The sequence below is a fragment of the Aquila chrysaetos genome, chromosome 6 (genome assembly GCF_900496995.4).
Source record: "Aquila chrysaetos chrysaetos chromosome 6, bAquChr1.4, whole genome shotgun sequence".
NCBI classification, from domain to species: domain Eukaryota; kingdom Metazoa; phylum Chordata; class Aves; order Accipitriformes; family Accipitridae; genus Aquila; species Aquila chrysaetos.
In genome coordinates, this window is record NC_044009.1 from 13,713,143 (window position 1) to 13,737,979 (window position 24,837).

At 37.8% G+C, this 24,837-nt stretch overlaps 1 protein-coding gene across 2 annotated transcripts in view; it reads left to right on the forward strand.

Annotated features, from left to right (window-relative positions):
• The window catches only part of BARD1 (BRCA1 associated RING domain 1), a 46,184-nt gene extending 21,629 nt beyond the window's left edge, over window positions 1-24,555 (forward strand). For both annotated transcript variants that reach the window (XM_030019056.1, XM_030019055.2), the window contains 7 exons: window positions 257-337; window positions 1,063-1,235; window positions 9,086-9,194; window positions 10,758-10,893; window positions 11,931-12,023; window positions 22,256-22,353; window positions 23,053-24,555. In XM_030019056.1, coding sequence (XP_029874916.1) covers window positions 257-337; window positions 1,063-1,235; window positions 9,086-9,194; window positions 10,758-10,893; window positions 11,931-12,023; window positions 22,256-22,353; window positions 23,053-23,382 — 1,020 coding nt within the window. In that variant the 3' untranslated portion in view covers window positions 23,383-24,555. The remainder of the gene's footprint in view (window positions 1-256; window positions 338-1,062; window positions 1,236-9,085; window positions 9,195-10,757; window positions 10,894-11,930; window positions 12,024-22,255; window positions 22,354-23,052) is intronic.
• Window positions 24,556-24,837: the final 282 nt, after the last annotated feature.

Genomic DNA, 24,837 nt, shown 5'->3' on the forward strand with positions numbered 1-24,837 from the left:
GAAGTCTGTTATGTGCATTGTTTTTATCTAAAAATATATAACTGTGTAAAATGTATAGGTGCTTCTAAACAAACAGTAATGATAAACTGTGGTCTCCAAACCAGTTGAGTTTTTGTCATCCTGACAATATCTAGTGGAAGACTTGTATCATTACATTTTTTTGCAGCTAAATTATAATTCTGCATCTCTTAAATTTTTGTGTCTTTATGTATCTTCTTCATTACTTTTTAATAACTATGTTTTTTTACCTATGTAGGGTGACTTAGCAGCTGTTCAACAGCTGCTTAAAAATGGGGCAGATCCCAATGTCAAAGACAATGCTGGCTGGACACCACTGGTGAGTGTTGAAGATTTTTTTTTTTTCCTGTCACCTGTCTTCTGATCAGATTTCATTTCATCCATCCTTTCCTCTCCTATATTTTAGTTCCCTTTACATGCATTTAGGTGACAAAAAATTATGTGAAGTGAAGAAGTGACAATAAACAAGTTTAAAAGAATTTATTAGCAACTACTGACCTGCACAAATCCAACTGCTTTGCTGGGGTAGGGCATGCCAAGAAATCTATCAGCCTGCGATTCTGCAAATGCAGAGGATATAACTGTGATAACTAGAAAATGATCAATTGCAGACAATGTGTATGTTTTATGGGTTCTTAACATCCTCGGTGTTTTTTTACCATTTTGGAAATATATAAAGTAGTTGAATGAAAAAATTGATCACTTGAATTGCAGAAAATAAACAAAAGGTTCTTTTCAACCATGACTACTTCTTCTCCTGAAGAATACCCTTGACAGAGTCTGTAATCTGGGAGGCTTTGTTCCCTGTAGTCTAATTTGCACACAGTTGGCCTTTGTTCAGTTCTTCTCTGTGCTTTTTATTAGTGCCAGGTTCCAAGGTTAATTCATGTCAGGAATGTAATGCAGTATCTTTGCATCATCTTCCCCAAGCATCTACTGAAAGGTGTTTGAAAATGAATGTGTCACTGGTGTGACAGGTCCTTCCTCTGAATTCTGTTTCACTTGAGTTTTCTCTCTTTACTACTTATGGATTTACCCAACTAGCACGAGGCATGTAATCATGGGCACAAAGAAGTGGTGGAGCTGTTGCTACAATACAAGGCATTAGTGAATACTACGGGGTATCAGAACGACTCACCGCTTCATGATGCTGCCAAGAACGGGCATGCGAGCATTGTTGAGCTGCTGCTTTTGCATGGTGCCTCCCGTGATGCAGTGTAAGTAGATGTGGGATGTTCTTTTAACTGCGGCATTAGTTACAGCTACAGCTTCCAGGGTGTATGTTAAGTAAATACGAAGCAAAGCTAGTAATAAATGTGATTTATTTGAAGCGAGGGGGTGGGTGTTAAATGTATGCTCCACTATACTCATATCCCCCTTTTCCAGGTAGGGCTTTCTGTTTTGCTTTGTCCTAAGCTTTTCTGAGGACGTCCGAGTCATAGATAGCTGGAGCATTGGAGATGGTACTAGGAAAGTAACAAAATAGGCTTACCCTATTGTTACACTTTTCAGTTGGCATCATGTTATAGCTACTGTCAGATCTAAGATGCTGAGCTAGATGAGTTTTGAACTGCTACAGCTGTTTTTTTGTTTCTTTACTTTTACTACACTACTTGCTAGCAGAAGGTGTTTTGGTCCAGTCTGTTCTACCTTCACAAATGGCATAGACACAGGCTGAGATCTGGGTAATGTTTTTTTTTTTTTTTTCCCATTCTGGATCAAAGCTCTAGTGCTTTAGTATACTTTTTAATTAAAACAACAACAAAAAAAACCCAAACCAAAAAAACCCCCCCCAAAACGCTTAGAAATATTTTTACTTGAATCTTCTATACAGTTATGCCTTCTGAAGATATTGGCATTTGTGTATAGGAGGTGCTAAAGTATCTGTTAGTCTATGAATAACCCTGTGAGCTATTAGTACTTCAGACACTAAATGTGGTTTTAGGTGTTGTAGTATTGTGCTAGGGCCTGTGTGTAGAAAATGAGTCCAATGCATGTTGTCAATAGGTGTGTGTGTATATAGTAACATGATAGGGTGAAGTCTTGCATGATGCATAAATAAGTTCAGTTTAATCACTTCAGCTCTCAGTATTTGCTCTTGAAGCTTAGAGAATTAAGGTACTCTATGCAAAAGCGTAGGGTTTTCAAAAAGAGTCTTAATCTTGAATATACTGGATTTAAAAAAAAAACCAAAACAAACCCAAAAAACTTCAGCATGAAAAAGTAAAACAAGGATCATTTGTTCATCTTCACTTTGTTCTTGAACAACAAAGAGCAGTGCATTACACCTTGAAAAGCAGACAGCTTCAGAAACTAATTTTCAAGCCACTTGAATATTGGGAACTGGTTGTGTGACACTTATCACTTGTCTATCTGGTATTTGAAAGCATAGCACAGACAACACCTTTGATGCAAGGTTTTGACAGGACTTAAACACTGGAAGATTTGCACAGCAGAGACTCCAGATTGCAACAGTGGACTCTTTGGGCGTCTCATTAGCCTTAGTTTCTGCTGCACGTGTTCACACAAACCGAGATGAAGCTGAACCTCTTTCAGCTCATTCTACATGAACAAACATGACTTCCTATTTTTAATCACGGAATGAAAGATGTACGTAAACCTTAAGCTCTGGCTTAGCTTTTCACTGAATACAGGTAATGTTCAGTTGTATATTAAAACGGTGTGACATGGGATATGTCACAACTCTGCAACTAGGTACCTCTTGCAGTACCTCTGAGTATCAAAAATGGCTTCTAACCCACTTCTAAGTATGCACTGTTCTCGACTTAATATCCAGGGTACTTGGAATCTCTAGTGTGTGGTGTTGATAAATATATATACTTTTTTTCTTTTAACTTAAAATCTTTTGGGGAACAAATTTAGCTGCCTTTAATCTTTGTTTTATTTGTCTGGTAAAAGGAACCACAGGTGCTTTGGCAAAAATCCAGTCCTTTATGTCCCCCCTGGAAAAACTGAGGCTTCCAAATCTTCTGTAAACTCTATCTCTGGCTGAAATGCTACTGTGCATGTTACTATTGCATTGATGATGGAAAGGGGTTGGGGTTTTTTTTTCCCCTATTTTTACAGAGAGCATTAGAGGCACAGAGGAAGGGATGTACAAGCAAAGTGTTCAGGCTTGAATAGTGAGACTTTACGGACCTCTTCCAAACACTACCAAGAAAGAATAGAAACAAGAACAGTATGCCTGAGACTTCTGAGAATGTCTTGTGCCTGCCTTCCTTCCTGTGCCTTGCTAGCTTCCAGCAATGAATTGTGCCATGATCTTTCCCTGGATCATGATTTTGCAAATCTTATGCCTTTTTTTTTTTTTTCTGCCACTGCCTCTGGTAGTTGTAGTCCTGATTAAACAGCGGTTGGATTTGTCTAGGTAAGTGGATTTGAACGTTCTTTAATGTAGAAGGTTTAAATATTTTTTTTCTAGTGGATTCAGGTACCCCTATAATGAAGTCAAATCTGACAAGAAGCTTGCTTTTCTTCAGTGACTTTTTTCCTAGATCCCTGAGATCTGCAGACCACAGTTTTAAAAACAGAAGGTGAGAACAGGGTGATCACTTAAGATGGTGCAATTATAGTTCTTTTCAGTATGACTAGTTATAATTGGCCTCTTTGTACTTAATGCAGGATCTGCTCACCTTTACATCATTACTCTAGGATCTTTAAAGTAGAAATTGAGCAGTGACGAGTAGAACTTGCATTTCTTCTCAAAGGTTTATTTTCTTTAGGAATATACTTGAGGAGTGCCTTAACTTTAGAGGTATGCAATGTGTGAGCTAAGACTATACCAAACCAATTTTGCCAAACTGATAAATTTGTCTAATTTTAGTTTGCATTTTTTGATAAATTTGTCTAATTTTAGTTTGCATTTTTTTTGGTGTATGAAACTTTCTAGTCCTTTTGTGGGCTCTTCAGGCTCTCGATGAACTAACTTTCAGCCCAGGAGAGGGCCCTCTTTGTCCTGGCATATTAAAGTGATTCTTCATTTCCTCATGGAGGCGGGGAGGAAAGTTTGATTAGTTCACTGTGGTTACTTAAGTCTGTTCCTTTAGCTAAGCTAAGTAAAATATGAACATGATAAACGTGTTCAAATGTTACTTGGGACACTATGAAATACATAGCATGAAACCTCACAAAAGTGACTGATGTCTTGCTGCTGTTTTGACTGTAGAATTAACTCAGTTTTGTGTCTTAATGTCCCTTGTGTGTTGGAGAGTTAATCTACTGGAATAAAAACAGAGCTTGTGTTGAATAGCCTGCTTAGAGCAGTAGTTTTGAAATTTAGTATGATACTCAATTGTGCAAGATGAAATATTGTTTTTAAATATGTGCAATATTTAGTGACTGGAGGCCCAAAGGCAGGTAAGATCCACTGGTCTGTAGAGGAATGTAAGATATATCTGGGAGCAAATACAGCTACTTTCTAAGGGACCTCAATTCATGAGGCACACAGATATTAGCATACCCCTAGCCATCAGAGAGCTGAGACTTCGCAATTTCAGATTTAGATCATCAGGTTCACAGACCCATCAAGTACATCTCATTCCAAGTGTCTTTCAGGCTAGTTTTTTTCTCCTTGTGTGTTAATACATAGTGCATTAAGAAGTAACTGTATGTAATATGAAGCAGCTACATGTCTTCTGGACCAAGTGAATACAGATGAGAACTACCTCTTTTGCCAGAAAGCAGTCCTGGGATTTCAGTATTCCTTGGTAAAAAAATTTTTTGGAAATCTGTAAGATTTAATAGGTGTGGTACTTCGTTTGCCATTTGAAGTTTTCACTGACTGGGAAAGAGATGAACTACAAATGAAAAATATTACATGGATCAGTGGACCTATTAATTGTCCTGCTGGTCTAGTTAATTTTTTTAAGTTAATCTCCTACACATAGCTAATTTTTATTTTTATAGCTTTTTTCATGTGCGGTCTCTCTTGAATTCTGTCTTTTTTCCTTGCTTCACAGCAAGCCAAGTGATTTGAAAAATTAGATCTGTGCATTTGCAATTTCACAGTACTTCCTAAATGCTTTCACTCAAATGGGCTATCTTGCCAGTTCTTCATGCACAATAAGTTTAGCATTAGTAAAAATTGTTGTGTTACCCTATTTTTTCTAGGTGTTAGCTGTCTTAGAGAAGTTGTGAGTCTGATTCTGAACAAACCTATGGGAATGCTTAGGGATAGACCATGGTCTTCAATTATGAATGGCATAGGGGCAAAAGCTGCTATAATCTACAGTTAATTCCAGGAAGCATTAGACCCATGACACTGACATAACTTTGTATGCTTTTTCTAAGTCAAGATAGTGCAAGACTTCACTGTTTAAGTGCAAGATGGTATGCTTAACTTCCTGCTGACAGCAGGTTAATTAAAACCCTGGCCCTGTTTGGTTATCTAAGATGGTCTTTTTGGCTATGCAGATTAAATTTTTTTCCTTCTGTCAGGTTGAAAAAAGATTTCTGCTTACCACGCTCTCAGAATACGGATGCTGACTGTAGAGCCCCAAATTGGTCAGATTTCCATATGGGAATTAGTGGTTATAGTACTGCACTGGGACCTGGTTGTGGGACTTCCATTCAATACTGAACTCTTTTTGTGGGGCTGGGGTAAAACTTGGTTTATGCTCAGCTGTGGAATAGCAAATAACTTCTGGTGTCAAAATGGAGCAGCTTAAAACTCCTGATTACAAAGTATTATATAGTCAATGTTTGATTGTATCAAAACCTGTGAAAGTTCAGGGCTTCTAAAGAATTGACAAGGGTGTGTCTCCCTATTTATCTTCTCTCCTGGTTGCTGAAAGTTTAATGAAATATTTAGAAGGTAGCTGTTAAGTTTCTTTTTGACTACAGCAGTACCCTCTGTTGTCTTCGTACCTAAGACTTCAGCAATGTTGCACCATGCACTGAATCCCATTTCTAAAGCTTTTCCTAAGAAGTTCTTTGATCTGTCACTCCTTAAGATATCATCTGTCATCTCATGTAAAGTCATACTCAGCAGATTACATTGAGTTGCTCTTCATTGGGCTCATCTTTGTTCTCAGCACAGACATCCTACTCTTTGATTGGAATTTGTTCTAGCTGTAAGAGCCCTCTACTGACTATTCAGTACCTTGATGACTGACTAATAGGAGACTGCTTGCATCAAAGGATACATCTGACACTTGAATGTTTAAAACAACTTGCAAAAAGCCCACTTGCATTCTGGTAGAAAGAAGTATGCCTTAGAGACCTGGTATTCTAGCCTAAGCACCAGAGATACTTATTTCTCTCTTGTAGAAACAATTGTGTCTGTCTTCCTTCTGGGTGTGGAACTTGTCCTGTTAAGCAGTCACATGCACCAGACCCATTCTCAACAAATCCAGACCTATAGTAGGAGCACACAAACACAGTTATGGATATTTCTAAAAATACTGTGTTTGTATGTCAGGGTGGACCCAATGTGCACGTCCCACTTAATTTTGTTTTGCAAACTGGATCAAAATTCATTTTTTACTCTGACCAAGGTAGATGATTTCTCTTGTTCAGCTTGGCTGAATAAAGACAAATTTGAGCACACATTTTTTTCCAAAAGCTTCTGTTTCCCATTCCTGTGCCTTACTGGTGTTCTTGTGGCTGCATAGATCTGGTCCTTATCCTGATCATAGGGCTAAAAATGACATACATTCCTAATATATTAAAAACGCTTCCTCAAGTAACTGCACTGGTAATTGTACCAGCTCGGCAGACACTGGGCAAGGTCTCTTTCTGATCATGATTATCTGCCTTTTGGATGGTTAGTGGGTGCCTAACTAAAAAGAACAAATCTGGTTTTCATCCTTTTTCTTTGAAAAGGATGTGTAAATTAAAACAATACCATGCTCAAAATCTATTGTCTGGATATGTTCCTTGTCTTAGTTTTTATTTTGTAAACTGTCTTTTCTCCTGTTTCAGCTACTTTTTCTCACTTCGCTGAAGCTCAACAAGTTGCTTTGTTGCAAATATTCCAAACTCTTAAACCCATCCCTTGGGCTGGTGTTCCTTTTGACAGACCTGAGCTCCCAAGTTTGTCACATTTTACTTTAACCGTGCCACCTTAACATCCTGTGATTAGCCATTAATTCTTCAATGCTGCATGATGATGGGATAGCATTTCGCAACACAATGGTAAGAAGCAACTGAAATGATCTTAAAAATGGAGAAAAGAAAAATTTAAGTGAATACAGAGGGGGTAGCTGGAGCTTTTATTTGTACTTTTTTTTTTTTTTGCAAAAAATGTTCTGTATTTAACTGGTGGCCTATATATTTATCTATGGTAAACATTCATGAGATTTTTTCCAACAGTCAAGGATCTTCCTGTGACTTGGGAGGGGGAGACACTCCCAAACCTCTGCTGCTGACATGCAGTGATTTCCTCCCCCTGCTTAGTTCACAGTAAAAGGTCAGCCATCTAGTCTAAGGTGATTTTAGTGTATGTGCTAATATACTCCCCCCACCCCCGGATGCATTGTTCAAAGGTACTCTATCCTGCAGCAGTTTGAGTTGAATATGGCACTTATTTAAAGAAAGGGCAAGAGCTACCCTGGTGATGCATGACAAAGCAGGAACAGCATGACAATATTTAATGGGCTGCAACTCCCAGGACTGGGCTGAGATTTAACCAATTATCTTTTAGTCTTCAGAATTTGTATTATGCTAGCTCATTGCTCATTAGTAACACAGAAGAGCTTGGGGTTGGTAATATTGTAACACTAGCTATTGTAAAATACCATCCCAGAATCTTCTGTGTGGGATTTTTGTGGATTGTTGTTTTCCTAAGAGGCTCTATCAGTGAGCAGTGCTTAGCCAGGAGCATAGAAAGGTGCTAAGGTCAGATGCATCTTTCAGCTTTGTACTGGCCAAAGCCCCCCAGTTGAGTCGGGATGAAGACTTAATGATTTGAGCCTCTCTTTGGGCTGGATTGGGTTATGACCTTATGTGGAATTCTCTATAAAGCTTCCTAGATTCTTACGCTGCACAGGAACGTGTGGCTCACTAAGAGACAGTGCTTCGAAGATGCAGTGGTTTTTTGACCTCTTTAAATGTTTCACTGTTTGATGACTAAGCTTGCCGGATTTCAGATACTGAGTCAGGCCTTTGTTCTCAGTGACAAGCTTCCCCTTTATAACAAGCTCTTATTATGCCTTTTGAGAGCCAGATCTACATGAGGTAGGGAGAAGAGGATCAGCTGGAATAGCCATTATTCTCACAAAAGGGCAAAGCAAGCAGAATGTTTCCCAAGAGTACTGGCAGAGGATCATGTTTGTTAACGGCAATTATACCTGTTCTGCAGTTTCAAGCTTTCCTCTACTCACTACTGTCCTGCAGCTGCAAAGTTGTGTAGAGAAGAGAGAGAAGCCATGGCTGTGCTTGATGATGTGTTTACAGCAAGTCGTATCTGTCTGAGGAATAGTAAAAGAATGGGGGAGAAAATGGGTCTTGAAGCATATCTAATAACTATGAGGTGCCACATAGGCTGAACAGTGTTCAACAAAATTGGCAAACCAACTAAAATCTGAATGAATTGGCTATAATGTGTTCTGTGGAACAGCACACTGAGGGGAAAAAGAGATGCATACTCAAATTTTGGAAGTGTGAGCCACAGTTCCCAACTAGGAAGTAGATAGCTTTTCCCATAAAAGCATAATCACATCAAGCTCCAATGTTTAACAGTATGTAGAATCAGGTAAGCCAAAAATACATTTCTTCGTTATATGACTGCAACGAAAGATTAAAGCTGAAATTTCTGGGTCTTGTGAATGATATCAAAGCGCATCTTGAAACGGTTTAACAAGGACTGTGGTTTATTTAACTGAACATACTGCTCTGAACATCCCTTACTCCTCAGCTGAATGCAGCAGCTTGTAATTCAGTATCCATCTGTCTTGGATGCAATTCTTACTTGAAGCTTTGTGGTTTTTAGCTGAAATTACATATTAATAAGAAAGTGGGAGGGAAAGCTACCCTGCTAATGTGCCCAGTTAGTTAAGAATCAAGTCACATTTTATTTACTTAAACCCATCTGTGCTTGTTTTGCCAGTAATATATTTGGTCTGCGGCCTGTGGACTATGCGGAAAGTGAAAAGGTGAAGTCTGTGCTAATGTTACCAGTGAAGAATGAATCATTTTCACTTAACCAACCCTCTGAGGTAAGTGTGTGTGGTTTTGTTTTGCTTTTTAAAAAAACATAAGTTCATCCTGCCACTAATGAAGGCTTGAACCTAAGTACAATACATCACCTGCCTTTACAGGGAGATTTAAAATAGGCTAGGAAACTGACTTGGGCAATGTTTGTAGAATGTAGGTGGGACACTTACAAGCTATGATATTCTGTGTTATAGCTTTATCTGGGAAAACAAAGGATGTTTCTTGTAATGTAGCTTTATTATAGGAGAATGAATGCTGTGTTATTCTTGAAGTATCGTTGATTGAACTTTGCTATTGTTATTGTTTTTCTGCATATTTAAATTTGTTCTACTTGCCAAACTGGCTGAAAGCAGCAGCAGTCTTTGCTCCAGGTGCCTTTTGTGTGCCTTTAAAAGGCTGCTCCAGTATTGTCCTTTGTCCCACAATGAAGATATCAGCTCAGCAGTTGAAAACAGCTTTTGGAAGATTGTTTTGGGGGTTTTGGTTTTCCCCTCCTTTTTGCCAAAGAACTCTCAGGACTTGTGACCAAAATCAGGTTATTCAGACTTAACAAGTTACTGCATTGTGAAAAGCTTTGTGCTTCCTAATGAATAATGATTAAACTGACCTGGCTGATAGAAGCAGTCCTAGTCTACCCAGGGTATACAGCCTGTTATGATGCCTTCTCATTGAGGTAATAAGATACCCATTAGCCAAAAGTAAACTGTTGCAGCTAAATCGGCAAGGATATGACTGTTCCTCCCATCTGTAGCAAATGTAAGATGCAGCTCTTCTGTCGCAAACAAAACACTCGGTATTTGCTTTTGCTTTGTGATGGGTGTGTGCCAATGGATGGTTACCAGCTCATAAGGGTGATTTGATCCAAAGCCTGAGGCTTTAGGGTAACTGGGTCTCAAAGGTATGTCTGTACTATGGAATCTGGGAATACTTACAAAGACCCAGGAGCTGAAGTATCACATCCTTGTCGGCATAAAACTTGAGCAAGCAGCTCCTCTTACTTTGCATTAGTAGTATCCGCATAAAAAACCTTAAGCATTCATTAATTGCAGGGCAATGTATTAGGGACTTTTTAGTAAAAGGAAATGCAGGTGTTAAATTATATAGGTTACTCAACATACTGGTAGCGTATCTGTTGGTAATACTTCACTAAAAGTAGGAGGCTTTACTATATTGGCAATTTTTTTTTCTCTTTCAACACTGCAGTCAGCCAGGCTGTTTACAGTGTTTAACCAGCTATATGTGTGCACATCAGCTCCTTTTTAAAAAAAAAAAAAAAAAAAAAAAAAAAAAAAAAAAAAAAAAGAAAGAAAACGGCAAGGAAGAAAAAAACTGATGCTCAAGCTGTTTTGGTACCTCGCGTAACCTAAATGAAATACCTCTAATGTCAAGCTTTTTTCCTCTAGAGCTGGTTTGTTATAGAGACTTATTTATGGACCCTGTCCCCTAAGCTTGCTATGAATTGTTTTTCAAAATGCTTATTCTTATTAAATAAAGCTGTCAAACAAGTTAGTTGCCTTCTTTGTTCCCAAACATTCAGCTTATTGTAGGATTTTCTGTTCATGCAGGCACTGAGCCCCAGCCAGACAAGAGATGGACCTCTTGGTATACTGGGGAGCAATCTTAGTTCAGAGCAACAGAAATTGCTGAACAAACTAGCAACAATTCTGAAGGCTCAAAGGTGTACTGAATTTAACAGCAGAGGTATGTAGTCTTGTTGAAATGTCTCTGTCCAAATAGAACTAACTACAGTTCTGCACTTTATCCTTTAAGATACTAGCTCAAACAGGTTTTTTTTATTGTTCCTAATAAGTGCAGTTTCTGAAATCCCTGAATTACAGACGTAGTAGAATGATGGTGTGTTGTTGCATGTAAACACATATAAAGCCTGCCTGGTTACTGAGGCAGGAGACTTCTAGGGGAGCCACAGTTTGACAGTATATTGTCTGTTATTTAAAATCCCTAAGTCCTCCTCAAAGACCTCTTTTCTTTACACTTCTTTTAGGTCTTTTGCAACTTTAAGGTCTCTGCTCATATGAGATATCCTGTAAGGCTTTTGTCTTCCAGAAGTGAGTTTTAGGCAGATAGTGCCTTTAGAAGGAGCATGTCATTGACTAAAAGTTGACAAATTTCTTCTCACGTGCTACCTTCCTTCAAATTTTGTTCTTCATTAAGATGATGGAGCCAAATTATGGGGCTTGGGGGATTTTTTGTTCCTTTTTTGTGGAGGGAAACATTGTCTTAATCCCTCCTGTTAGTTTTTCTTTGGAGTGCTGCTTTTCCTTCTTGTGGAAGGAATGCTAAGGTAATTTTCCCCCACCATCTTTTACACCCTGATTACTATTCCAGAGTTGTGAGTTGAGTTCTGTTAGCTTTATGTTAAAGCAGTGAGATCCCATAGTAAGATTCCTGTCAGAGTTAAATATAACTTTAAAAGGATTGAAAAAATGTACTATTCTATAAACCAGAGCCTCCTCCGAAGATTTAAGTGTTAGCTTAGAACTATAAAAACGTGACTTCCCTTTTTCACAGCAAGTATATGTTGAAACCCACAAAATTTCTAATAGTGCTTCTACTTACTCGTATCTTAGTCTCAAAAAATCACATACTTGTGCTGGAAAAAGTGGTTGATAAATTATTATAGTCTGTTTATTCTTTAAATAGTGATTGATTGCTTTACAGCCAGGCATGGTTCTGATTTTTATGTGCTCTTAGTTCTACTGATGTAATCTTTCTCCTAGTAACTCACCTTGTTATCCCTGATGTTCCAATGCCAAGTACTGTCAAATGCATGATGGCTGTTCTGACTGGATGTTGGGTCCTCAAGTTTGAATGTAAGTATTAAATATATGGGATTCTTTGGGCTTTTTAACCAGAAATTGTAGATGGGATTCCAGAGAAAACTTTCTTTTTCAACAACTGCCTTGTTATGTTAAGCTAGTATTGATATTGTGTGAGGGTTTTGTTTTTTAACCTCCTGAATGACAAGAGATTTAATTAAATACAATTACTCCTTCCTTGGCAAATGTGTGCATTTCATTATTAGATGTATCAGGTAGGTCACACCCTGAGTATCAGTTAGGAGTGAATTTGTTCATTGCTACATTAGGAGTGATTTGGAAGACTAGAGAAAATATCCTGGGAGAGGAGGAAGGAATGTGTGAAGATCTTGGATTTCTTATAAGCAGCTTCCATTGAAATTGATAGGAAACTTTTGCTTGCTTGGTGTATGTGATCAAGGCCTGTAGGAAGGTAAGGTGTTGCCTATTTACATGTAAGCTGAGATCGGTTGAAAGTTACAACTTCTAACTGAAGCTAGGCTGTCAGCTGTTCATAAACCCCTGTTTGTACTTTCCACTAAAGTTCTCTACTTGTTGAGAAAATTGCTTTATGCAATCATAGGCTCAGGCAGATCAAATGTATATGTAACTTTTGATACCCATTTCTGTATATGCCAGCCCTGCAGACTGGAGTACTCTTCAACTAAAATAGTAACCTCCAGGGAAAGATGACTTGCATAGTGTCCCCTTAACATGCAAGTAGTTTTTATGTCATCTTTCATGCAATCTGTAATTAGGTTTTATACAGTACATGCTTTTTTGTACAGATGTTCTGTAGAATTACACCCCAAATTCTGCTTTTTATTCGTTGTTTCTAATGTATTTCTTAGTATCTGCTTTCACAGTAGCTGTAAAAGCCATCTTCTTCCCCTTGACCTTTATGGCTAAGTCCTTTTAGCTAATAAGTACACTACAAATGAGTTAATTATCCATGGAAAACTCACAGACAAATTTCATTCTAGTCTTCTACTGTGTGACTAAACATCAGAATATAAGGATTCTTTAACAGTCTAAATTTTCCAGTCACTAATGTTTATGAAGGCACTGCTTAAAGCTTCAGAAGATGCATAGTAGTTTTTCAAATAAGGCACATCATCAGAGTCTTTGAACATTGGACTCTTTTTCAGAGTGTTCATTTGGCTTCCAGATAGTCAATGGACTTGTTCCCTGCTTCTTCTAAAGGGTCTGTTGAATTAGTATCCCCTCAGAAATGTTTTCTGCAGCACCTGCAGTGGCTTCTGTTCATGGCCTTATAAGCATTTGCAAAAGGAAAAAGTTGTGTTGTCTTTGTACTGTGATTCTTAAAAATAGGAGTAGCTTCTTATTGAATATGTAACACGGAGAAATGCTGTTTATGCTTAAGCAAGCAGATGGATTTAATAACCTCCAGACACTTTGTTGATAAGCAGAAGGGAGATGGTTTCCTGTTTGGAGGTAGGAATGCAGCAGGAAACTCAGAAGGCCTAGAGGCGATGTTTGGGTTGTGTAATTGGAAAGGGTGTATTCAGGTGCTCTGGAATGATATCCTGTTTAAGACTGAATAATCTGTTTCTGTGGTGAATCACTTTGTGGTTTCTTGGCTTTGCTCAGTTCGGGAGGTCTGCATATTCTCTATCATATGTGCTAGGGTGGTTTCCCTTTCTTTCATTTTATCTTATTGCTAATCAGCTGCTTAGAAAACTTTAGCTGAGTGGTAGGGAAGTTTAAGTAGTGAGACCTGAGTTTAAATCATTGTGGAAGAACTTTCATATTTAGAACTGATTGGAAAAGAAAAAAATAAATAAGATAGTGTGGGGGTTATTCAGGAAATATTTTCATATTTTTTGTTTGCAGCTGAGTTTTATTTTATGTTGTTAGTACTGATTAGTTACAACCCTGACTGCTAACGCTCCCAGCTTAGTAAGCAACATACTACTTAAAAGCGAGTGATTCTCCTCCCTAGTGGGAAATGTTAGTAATAACTCATGGGGTCTGATGCAGCTAAGTGCCTATAATTAACAGCACCACTCCATCTGTTCCCACCAGTCTGTTATTAGTCTTCTTCAGAGTCATTACAAGTTAAAGATTGTTATAACAAATAATGGGACTCCTGCTGATGGAACATTTGTCTAGGAAAAAGAGGTCTTTGCTTTTCTTTTCCATAATTTCTGCCTTTATCATGGCTTTTTGACTTCTATTTGGATAAGTTTCCTTAAATGTGATGCGAATAAACTTCCAAAACTGTGTGCATATTCTGGCTTACTTCTGTCAAAGCCACTGCAAATAAATTGAAGGAGTTGCTTATAGTTCAGTGTTCTAAACCGTTGACTTAAAGTAAATTCATGTTCAAAACTTCACTGAAATATATGAAAAAACAAAGCTCAGTGTAGCACTTAATGAAATGCTGACTATGCATAAGTGAGTATTTGAATTTTTTTTTTTCTTACTACAAGGTAAGCTGCATTTGACTGTTATTTGTAAAGTTATATTTATAGCCTACACATAATTATACCACTTTTTAAAAAAACATTGCATCCTTGCAAAAAACAGTATTTCATTTAAGAGTGTATTTCTTATGTTAACTTTTCCATTATAGCAGGCTTTCAAGCTGTGTTTCTCTCATAAAAAGCGATTTCCTTCTCCTGTATAAGTCTACGGTGCTTCTGTTTACGTGTGTCTATACACACAGATACAGCATCCATTAGTATCAGTAGAGAGGTAATGTGGAATTTTCCAGCAGAGTTTGAGCTGAATGTAAGGCCTCTAAGTATTAGAGCACCAAGATTTAAATATATATCTTTAGTTTTGGGGTTCCCTTTTGTCTTCAGGTAGAAGGTGAGGATGAAAGCATGTCATCACTGTGCAATACAAGATCTTCACAGAAGAAAAAATTCACCTTACCCATTGCAGTTCTGTATTTTTCATATATAATACATCATCAGCAATATATCCACTTTCAAAGCAGCATAGAATTCAATTGACACTGTTGTCGCTGTGCTCCTTGCCCTTGGCCATATCTTTCATTGGTTTCATTATTTTATTGCCTTCATTATTTCTGGGACGGTAATAGGGCACAAAGTAGCATATCATTATCCTTCTGCAAGTAGGCTGAGACAAAGATTGAAGTATTACTGTATTTCCTCTATGCTTTTTGTAGAGCATAGAATAGTGTAATTAAAACCAGCAGAAGTCTTTAATAGCTTTTCAGCTTGTTTTTTCTTAAACTGATTGTCATCTGTTAAAGCAGGGGATGAAAAATGATCTCGGTAACGATATGCATTGAAACAAGCTTGTGTCAGTCTTCGCAGTGAAGTATCTGGCAGAATTTTAAGCATCTGATTGCTTATTCCTTCATTTGTTTTGCTTTCCTGGAGCAGCAGCAATGATTCAGCTCTGATCGTTTAAAAGAATGCAAAAAACCCCTGCTTTTCCTGTAAGGACTCAGAACAACTGGGAGTTGACTGGAAGAGCTAGTGGATGGCATGACTGACATTTCAAGGCCAAAACATCTTTCTGAATCTCTTGGAGCAATATGCCCATCCTTGTTTAGTCTATTAGACAAGGGAAGTGCAAAGCTGTTTGAGCTGACTGCTTCTCAGGCTGGACTGTCTCTCTTCCATACATAAACATCTTTTAGATAACAGGCTGATACTCGGCAAAGCCCTTCCTCCTTAAAACAGCTCAAAACTTTTGATCCCTGGAGTTTCATGCTTGTTTTGTAGTTGGAGACTTACTTCAACTGCCTCCTTCTACAAAAGGACTCACAGCTCTGTGGGAGATGGTAGAAATCTCTAATATGCATATGCATGTTCTAGTTGTATTGGGTGTATAGCTGAGGGGAGTGTTTCACATGCACAGGGTCTGAACTTCTGCACTCCCACAGTGTCTGCACCTTCTGGAAAGGATGAGGGAAACAGTTGTGCTTCAAAGTCGGCACAAATTCAGACTGTGAAGCTGCTGGGGTTTGCAGAGGAGAAAAGGGGGGTGAGAATGTCTTAAATGTGGTGTTTGCCTTTGTCTGCAGAGCTAGGAAGTGGGCTGATTTGAAGTAAGGCCTAGAGGAAAAGGAAACCGTGTTTCCACTGCTCCCTCTGTTCTGTGTCATCCAGACACTCATTTTTTTCATATTTAGAGAGTCTTTTTACTGTAATTCACTTTTGGTTTGAAGAAAACATTGCATTAAGGAAGCCCATTGTAAGGAAAAGGATGGGAAATACTACCTCATTCATTTAAAAGCATGTGACAGGATCCAGAGGATGAGCACTCTCAGTGGAATTTAACCTGACTTCTGCACCTTAGGAATGGCTACCTCCAGTCACTTTGATCAGTCTAGAAAACAGCTGTGGCAAAGTGGTTTCTTAAAGAAGATAGGACACTTGGGTCTTTAAGTGAGGTAATGATTTTCATATTACATGCTCCTAGCTTCTGGGAATTGATGTTTAAGGACTTCCTCAGCATCTGCTCCATTATGTTTAATAAATATCACCTGGATTAACTTGTTAACTACCATTCTTAAGCAGATTCATTTTAGTCTCTGCAGCATCTTGTGTCATTTCCATGTGTTGGAAAAACGGACTGCTCTTGTCTCACCAAATGAGATCTATACCTTCCTCCATGAAAATCTGTGATTCTAAAGTTAGTTTATAAGCATCTAAGAGACAGTATAAAAATTCTTTGCTGTGCTGTAGCAGAGACCAATAGTGCTGTTGATGAAAGCAAACTGAAGCTAGCCATGCCAAATTCCCCGAAGGCTTTCTCTCAGTCCAGATTTCTTCCTTTTCTAGGAAAATAATCTCATCAAGCTTTACTCAATCTGCACGTAAGTCTTAAAACCCAGTGCAGACTGAGCTGAGGAAGTTTCAGCTGCAATCTCTACTAGATCTTGGATGTGTAGTATTTTATCTTCTTTGTTGCTATCATGTATTTCTAAATTACTGTTAGCTGTTCTAAGAGATTTTTGGGACTAACCCCTGCTCTTTGCTTTATTAATGCAAATCCAACAAAACTCCACTAAGGCTAATTGAGTTACTGAGAGCTACCCCTGGGTATCTGTGGGTGATTACAACTTGTTCTTGGCAACCAGATCTTTTTGTACTTCATCCTGTTTAAATTGTTTTTGCTGATGCAGTTAGTTTCATTATAAACCAATAAGACTTTCATGAATAAGTATTACAGGGCTCTGATCTTAAATTTTGCAAATAATGATTTCTTTATTTCCAGTACTAGTAGCTACAGTTGTATCAAAGGTCAATTAACGATACCGTTAGAGTGGGCACCCTTTTAACCTGCTTGCTCCTTATATACTGGAAGGTGAAAAGGTAAGGACAGCTGTTCAGTGAGGTAATAAGGATCCGTGTAAGCAGTGATGCTTTACTGATCTTGCTAATGAGGGGGAAAAAAAAGAAGAGCAGTATTCTCCTTGCCAAATGTGGTGGCATCAAGCTAAACTGCGGTTCTATTAAGCTAAAACCTTTTTCTGCAGTATTTTCTAGGGACCTTAATGCAGGCTTGGTTTTTGCTAGAATTTGGTGCAAATGATCTTGTTTTATATCTACAAGTTGCAACTGTGAAAGCAGCTATTTAAGAGGCTTTTAAGCTTCTAATGTTCTGTATTTCTAGGGAAGAACCTTGCATGACCCCTCTGCACATGCAGTCTTGCCCCAGTATGGCCTTCCGTCAGGCAAGCTTTATTAATGAGTGCTTGCACACTTGAACTGGGCATTGCAAAACAGCTCTGGTCCATGTGAAATGGAAAAATGCTACTTGCCTTGGTACAAGTCTTACCCTTTTGTGGGTAATTGATCCAACTACTATTATTAAACTAAATGGCCATTAAAGTGTAGTTGCAATAATCACCCTCTTCTCTCTAGGGAAGAGAACATGTTAAATGAATAAACTTGATCAACCTCAAACCTAGAACGTCCACAGCTCTTATTGGCAATGGTATCAAGGAATAAATCCAGATTGGCGGAGATGCTGAGCGAGTTGAATGGTCTTACTTTGTTATAACAGAATAGACTAGATTTTTAGTCAGGCTTGCCTGTAAAGAATGCACAGACTGCAAATGTGGGAAGGAAAACAATACAACCGTGATCTCTACCCCCTCCTAAAATTACAGGTGTCCTCTCAAAAGTAAGTTTACTTTCCCCTCCATTTTCAGACAGCTTCTTTAAAGATGGCTTTGTCTTTCTGAGATTCAGTCCTGTTCTGAAATTTTTTTTGCATAAGTACTTAAGATGTCCATCTCAGTTTCAGAAGGGAGATGGCATAGTATTGATGGTGTCCTGATCACTTTTTAATTAGGATAATAGCAATTTTTTTTTTTTAGTGCATTCGTTTGACCAGTGTCTTGGCATCAAGTTCTCCCTGGTGGCTTTTCAATACAGTGCTGTACAAATGAGAGTCTGTAATCTCAGGAGTTCTGGGAATCAATTTAACATGGCTCCTGTTTGAAGCCAAAGGCTGCTATACCTCTGGCTTAAATATTAGTGCTGTAAGGTCAACAGAGCTTCTGGAAATGTCCCTGTAAAAGTAGCGGAGTGATATACCTTTGAGTACAGTATGGAATTTTATTTCCTTTTATATGTCCTCTTAATAAGGATGACACTCAGTTGGATGGAGAGACTATTAAATGGGAACTGTCATGTATCCAGCCACTTACACATGTTAGCAGCTTTAAAATTAATAATGCCTACTCAAGAAAAAGACCTGGGCTTTACTGAGTGAACTAAGTTTAGCACTCAGTTGTCAAAATAAAATCCCCAGCTCTAAAAAAAAAAAAAAAGAAAAAAGTTGGAAGGGCCTACAGTATGCTCTAATCTTCTGTTTGTATCCCTCCTCTTAAGTGTGAAATTGAGGGGTTTTAGCACAAGGTCATCTTGTGGTGGTTGTACCATCTATTAGAAGAATGTTAAGGCTTACATGCCTGGTGCTTCCAAATGACACTGTAACGCAACCAAAGCTGATTATGCTGTCTTTGAGAACCTCACTTGGACTATTACGTCCAGTTGCAGTCACTGTATCTGAAAATGATAATGCAGAATTAGTGATCTAGAAGCAAGTGACTTAACACTAAGTTTTGTGTGGAGAGGGAGGGAAATAATGGGCAAATAAGAAACTTTTGTTTAGACAAATGCATAATGAATTAGGTAGAAACACAGCTTGAGCCCTCTGTCATTTTATGTCAAATATGAGAACAGGGGGATATTCCCCTTTTTTGTTTCGTTGATTTCTTTTTTTTATTACGGTATGTGAATCCTTTAATTCTTTAATACAAAATCTCTTCCTACTATGCAGGAGTTGCTGAAGAGAAATGAGCAACTTGGGGAAGAAATCAGCCTGAACAAAGTCTGCAGTTAAAGGACATATTGGTCTCTATCACTTAAATTATTTTAGCTTCTTTTTTCTAGTTAGGAAGCCTTCCTCCATGGATAGATATTCCTTGACTGTTCACCTTAGGGTTGTAAGCACCTTCCTCGAACATTGGTTGCTAACTGTATCAGTTTTCTGACTGTATAGCTATACTGTGATTCTGATAAGACATGACATGCCGTTTGCCTCATTTCCTTGTGCCTAAGGCTCTCCTTTCGCTGTTACCCTGTCTGTGTTGTCTTGTCTCTTTCCAAGTGATACTCTTACTACAGATTAGTTGTGCTGTTGATGATAAGATTGCCATGAACTATGTTGAACCACCTCTTCTGAGCTCGAGGATTCCAATGACTTTCTTTATTCTTTTGCTACCTGCATGTAGACAAAGTGTTTGATGGGACTGCTTGAAATGTCCCTGAGCACAATGGTTCCAAAAAGCATTTGTTCTTATCTATCAAATATGACAAGACCCATGAGTCAGAGCAAGTTCTGCTTCTGCATGTTGCATGAAAAATATGTTCGGGAACTGAAAATGTACTATTTTTCCATCACCAAAAAAAATGTGGAGTCTGTTGCTCCACAAAGGGGGGTGTGTGTGTAGGCCTAACAGTGTTGCTGCTTAACATATTTTCATTAAACACCTGGGCACTGAGAACTTATGTTCATGGCTTTTTATCCTATCTGTAATACATAGCTTTTGTGTCACAAATCTGTTAAGACACAGATCTGTTCTGATTCTAGCTGGCTCAGAAAAGTTAAAATTAATGCTGATCATGCAGACACTGGCTGGACAAATGGTCTGTTTGCATATTTCCAGTTTTTCAAGGAAACAAATGTTTATTTTGTGGTTCTTATAGACACAATGAAAAGAGGACACATGTAGATGTGTCTCTCTTCTTGCTCTCTTGGAGGATTGTCATTATGTGTGACAAGGAACTCTGAGGCGTACAGATTCCTTGGAGGTCTTGGCAGTGTGAAATGGACAGATATATGTATGCAAAACAGACGTAACCTATTTTGCATTTTCTAACAGACATTCCACTAACATTAGTCACTTTCATGACTTAATTTTTTTTTTCAGGCAAGTAGCAGTACAGAAACACATTGTAGTCTTTCGTATTCATTCAACCTTTTATTACTTTTGTTATCACATTTGCTTCACTTACTGATGCTGGCACTGGATGCTCCATTTGTGATGTACTCGTATAAAAACCTCAGGTCTGTAGTGAAAGTCATTGAAATTGAGCTTTTGATGGTAGACTGAAATAAAACATGCTTTTAATGAATGGACAGTTCTGTTCTTAAGACTAGATGAGACCGTTTTTCCTTTATTGTAAGTGGCACCCATTAACATTTGTATTTTCTTGGAAGGAAAGAATAGCTGTGTAAGAGGCAAATTGACACAGGAAGTCTTGTTGAGTTGTGATGATAAAAAAATTAAAAAAAAACAACTGAAATAACTTTTAGATTTATTTTTGAGTTATGAGTACTTTGAAAATAAGTTATCAGTATTCATTGCTGTTATCAATAATGAATACGTAAGTTGCTTTTCTGGAAAATACATGACTAGTTTGCCCTTCTAGTTCATGTTAATTTTCTTTGAAGGAATGAACAAGTGCAAATAATCAATCTGATACTTGTACATGGAGGGAGATATTTGCCATAGTATTCAGCCAGTTGTGGTTTTCTGTATCCATTTATCTTTTTTTGATGTAAGTACATTGGAGGACTTCTAGTAACTAAAATATGAATTCCCATTGCATTTTCTGAGTGTGTATGAACTGGTAGTAAATTACTAACGGTGGGCTTTCAAGATCTCTCCAGATTAGATATTCCTATCTATTGGCTACTTATTGCCATGGTATCCGAGTACCTTTGTCAGTGATACTTCTCTTCATAGTCTTGGGCTTTCTTCCTTTTTAGAATCAATCCCCTACATTTTACTTCTGATTTTGTTCAGTTTGTATTTTTTTAGATACCATGGGTTTTGTATCTGCATAGTGGAAATAAGTTGCCTGAATAAGAAATGCTGTGCAAGGAGTGAGGTACTACTTTAAAAGTTACAACTACAACAACATTGTAAATCCTCATGGAACAGTTTTCAAAATCAGCTTTGCTAACTTTCTTGGGTAATTTTTGTTAATGAGTGCAATGTATGTGCAGGCAAAATGTTCCATCCTTGAATGGGTGACCACAGCAATTTCTCTTTCCAAAGTGAGGTCAGGTAGTACATTTAACTGATGTTAGCGATACATTAGCATCAGCGCATTCTGTATTGGAAAAAACAACTAGCCTTAAAACAAGGTAAAAACACGTTGACTCTAAAAGACAATCTAATTATGCAGCAGTGGTAACAAAAATGAATGCCACTGTTAAACCCTAGCATAAATCTTCAGTTTGTGCTGATCTTGGAGACCTTGAAATCCCTTCTGATTTGTTATTTGAGGCCATAGCTGTTCGGAAACAGCTTTGTGCTTGCTTTGTAATTGCTCTTTATCAGGCAATTGCTTCCATTTCATAACTGTGGAGTTGGTTCTACATGCTGGCTTTAAGCTTCCAAATGATCAGCAATTTGACATTTGACATTAAGTGGTTGACCTTTAGTGGATAAGAGGAAAAAGCTAATAATTCCTAGTGTTTACAGCACTGATTTTAGTGTGATACTGCTTCTTTCCATCTAACTTGCATCTTCAACCACTGTTGTAAATTTTTTCAAGTTTAAAAGCAAATTGCTGAAGCACACAAGCCTTGATGCTATGTTTTGCATTGTGGGTAATCCTTTTATTTTAGTGCAACTCTTTAGTCCCTAAAATGACATGCAAGCCTCTGTTAAAACATGGGATCTCTAATCTTTGCCTACCTTATTGTGGTTTTTGTAGGGGTACAAGCCTGTCTACAAACCACAGTACGAGAACAAGAAGAGAAGTATGAAATCCAAGGTGGCCCACAAAGAGGCCGGCTCAACAGAGAACAGCTGGTGGGTTTTATTGCTTGAGACAGATTATCTTAATGACCTTTGGTTCATACATTTTTGCCCTTTGCCACATGTGCAGTAGATGTAAAATTTTAATGTGGTCTTGTACAGAAATTTGATTATGTGCAAGGTGATTGAAAGAACTGCGAACACCCATAAAGCTGTCATTTTTCTCTATTAGTGGATATGTTGCTATAACCTTGTCAGAGGGAATGCTGTATTACATTCATGGAAGAAGCTGTATGGGACAGGAAGTGATGCTGCTTTGGCCTTCTCTGCTCAGCTTTAGAACCTTGTTGAAATTATCTGAGAGTCGAGAGAAAAATGTTTTTATTACTTCTTGTTTCCATATAGGGCCACTTTTATATTTAACTGGCTTAATTTCTGGTTACTTTCTAGATTACACTGGAGAAATTCATTAAATGTATTGTAACAGTAGCTGTAAATATTCCTAGCTCATAGTTCAAACCTTGTTGTGCTGGAAAATATTTAAACATAAGCAAGAATTTACCACGTAAGCAAGCTTTTCTTGATTGCATACTTATACTGAGGACCTTACATGTTAAGTTACTGTTCTAGCTTCCAGCGTTGGCTATTTTAAATTTTATTTTTTTGTAGGCACTGATTGTTGCTTTCCACTTTTTTCCTGTGTGCTCAGTCGTGAAGTCCTGTATTAAAACTTTTTTTTTTCCTTCCACTTAGCTGCCTAAGTTGTTTGATGGATGCTACTTCTATTTTTTGGGGTCTTTCAACCGTCAGCAGAAGAGTGATCTTGTGGAGCTGGTCAAAGCAGCAGGAGGACAAATTCTGGTTAGGCAGCCAAAACCAGACAGTGATGTGACGCAGACAATCAACACGGTGGCATACCATGCAGAATCTACTTCTGACCAGAGATTTTGCACTCAATATGTAATCTATGATGTGTCTTCTAAATTCAAGCCAGAGAAAATTCGTCAGGGCAAAGTCTGGATGGCCCCCTCCAGCTGGCTTATAGACTGTGTGATGTCATTTCAGCTCCTGCCTGTAAAATGAATTGCAACGTCTCATGAGCGAGTTTTGAAAATGTGGTGAATCTTGAGCAGTTGGAACACTCTGGTAAACAGTGGTCTGAAGCTATGATTTATGTTTTGCACTTAGGAATACAGGAGAGCTTTGACCATTTAAATGAGTTACTAAGATCACTGATATGCTGGAATAAATGAATTTACAATGGAGCAGAGAGAGAAATATATTGCATTGACAAATGTGCCTTGGGTTATTTAGTATACTTTATTTTTGCATTTAACTTAACTGTACTAATCACTGACATTTCATAATTAAGATTTTGCAAAATGAAACCTTTTGCATTCTTGATTTAAACCAGCCCTTTGTATGTGATAGAGCGTGACCCCATTTCTTTTCTGTTCAATATCCATTGGCAAGGATCTACTGTATGTGTCAAGATTTCCCAGCCAGGCCAGAATTTGTATTTTTTTTAAAAAAGGACTCCATGCATTTGAACATAGTCATTTGCCTGTGTAGACATATCTTCTGCCAGATGACATGTGATGTTTCTTATAACATCCTACAGCTGAATTCTGCAGGAAATTCTTGGCATGGGATAAGCCTTGTAAAAATTAGAGTAGAACTAATGGCCTGAATTCACTTGAAAGCAGACAATTTTTAAAATGCTATCTTTAAAAATCTTGGTCTAAAATTCCTTATTTGTAGCAAGAGTAATGCTTTATTCACTTCTGTCCTCTTTCCTGCTTGTAAATGTGTAAGTCAAATTTGATTCTATTTTCTGAAAGTTTTTAAGTGTCATGATCCTTATTAAATTATAATCAAAAATATTTCTGTAAGTATGGATGGTTGCTATCATGGTTATTTTAATGAAAAAATTTAACGATCACAAAAGAATTATGCCTCACTTTGCACAATTGTACTTAAACTTAGCAGGCTACATTGGAGCAGTATTTGATTCTTTCACATTTGTTACAATGCTTCTCATAATTGATCAGAAGTTATTGTCAGAATCTTACTTCCTCACTTTGTGCTCTTATGTAATGTCTTGCATCTTTTGTGTTGCCTGAGTTTGTAAATTCATAATTTAAAAATGGTGTGTCATAATAATATACAATGAGAATGATGGTTGTGGGATAAAACAAAGTTTCTTGTGTTTTGCTTTTGTATTGCTTATAATAATAAAACTTTTAGTGCCAGTAAGTTTGGAGTATCTTATTGCATGAGCTTTGCTGCAGAGTAAGTACATAGCCCATCTGTATCTCAAAGGGTAAATGGAAATGTAAGTACTTTTTCTGTGAACTTGATACAGCTGTGAAGATAGCATATACATCTGCAAGAGCAGCTCTTCAGCGTGAGAGGTGTTTTCTGTAACCATTGCCATGGGAGATCCTATGCCAATTTTCAGTATGCTCTGTAGAACTCTTACAACTATACACTTCAGGTATAACAGGAATAGTTTTCAATAACATCTACTAGACTTCA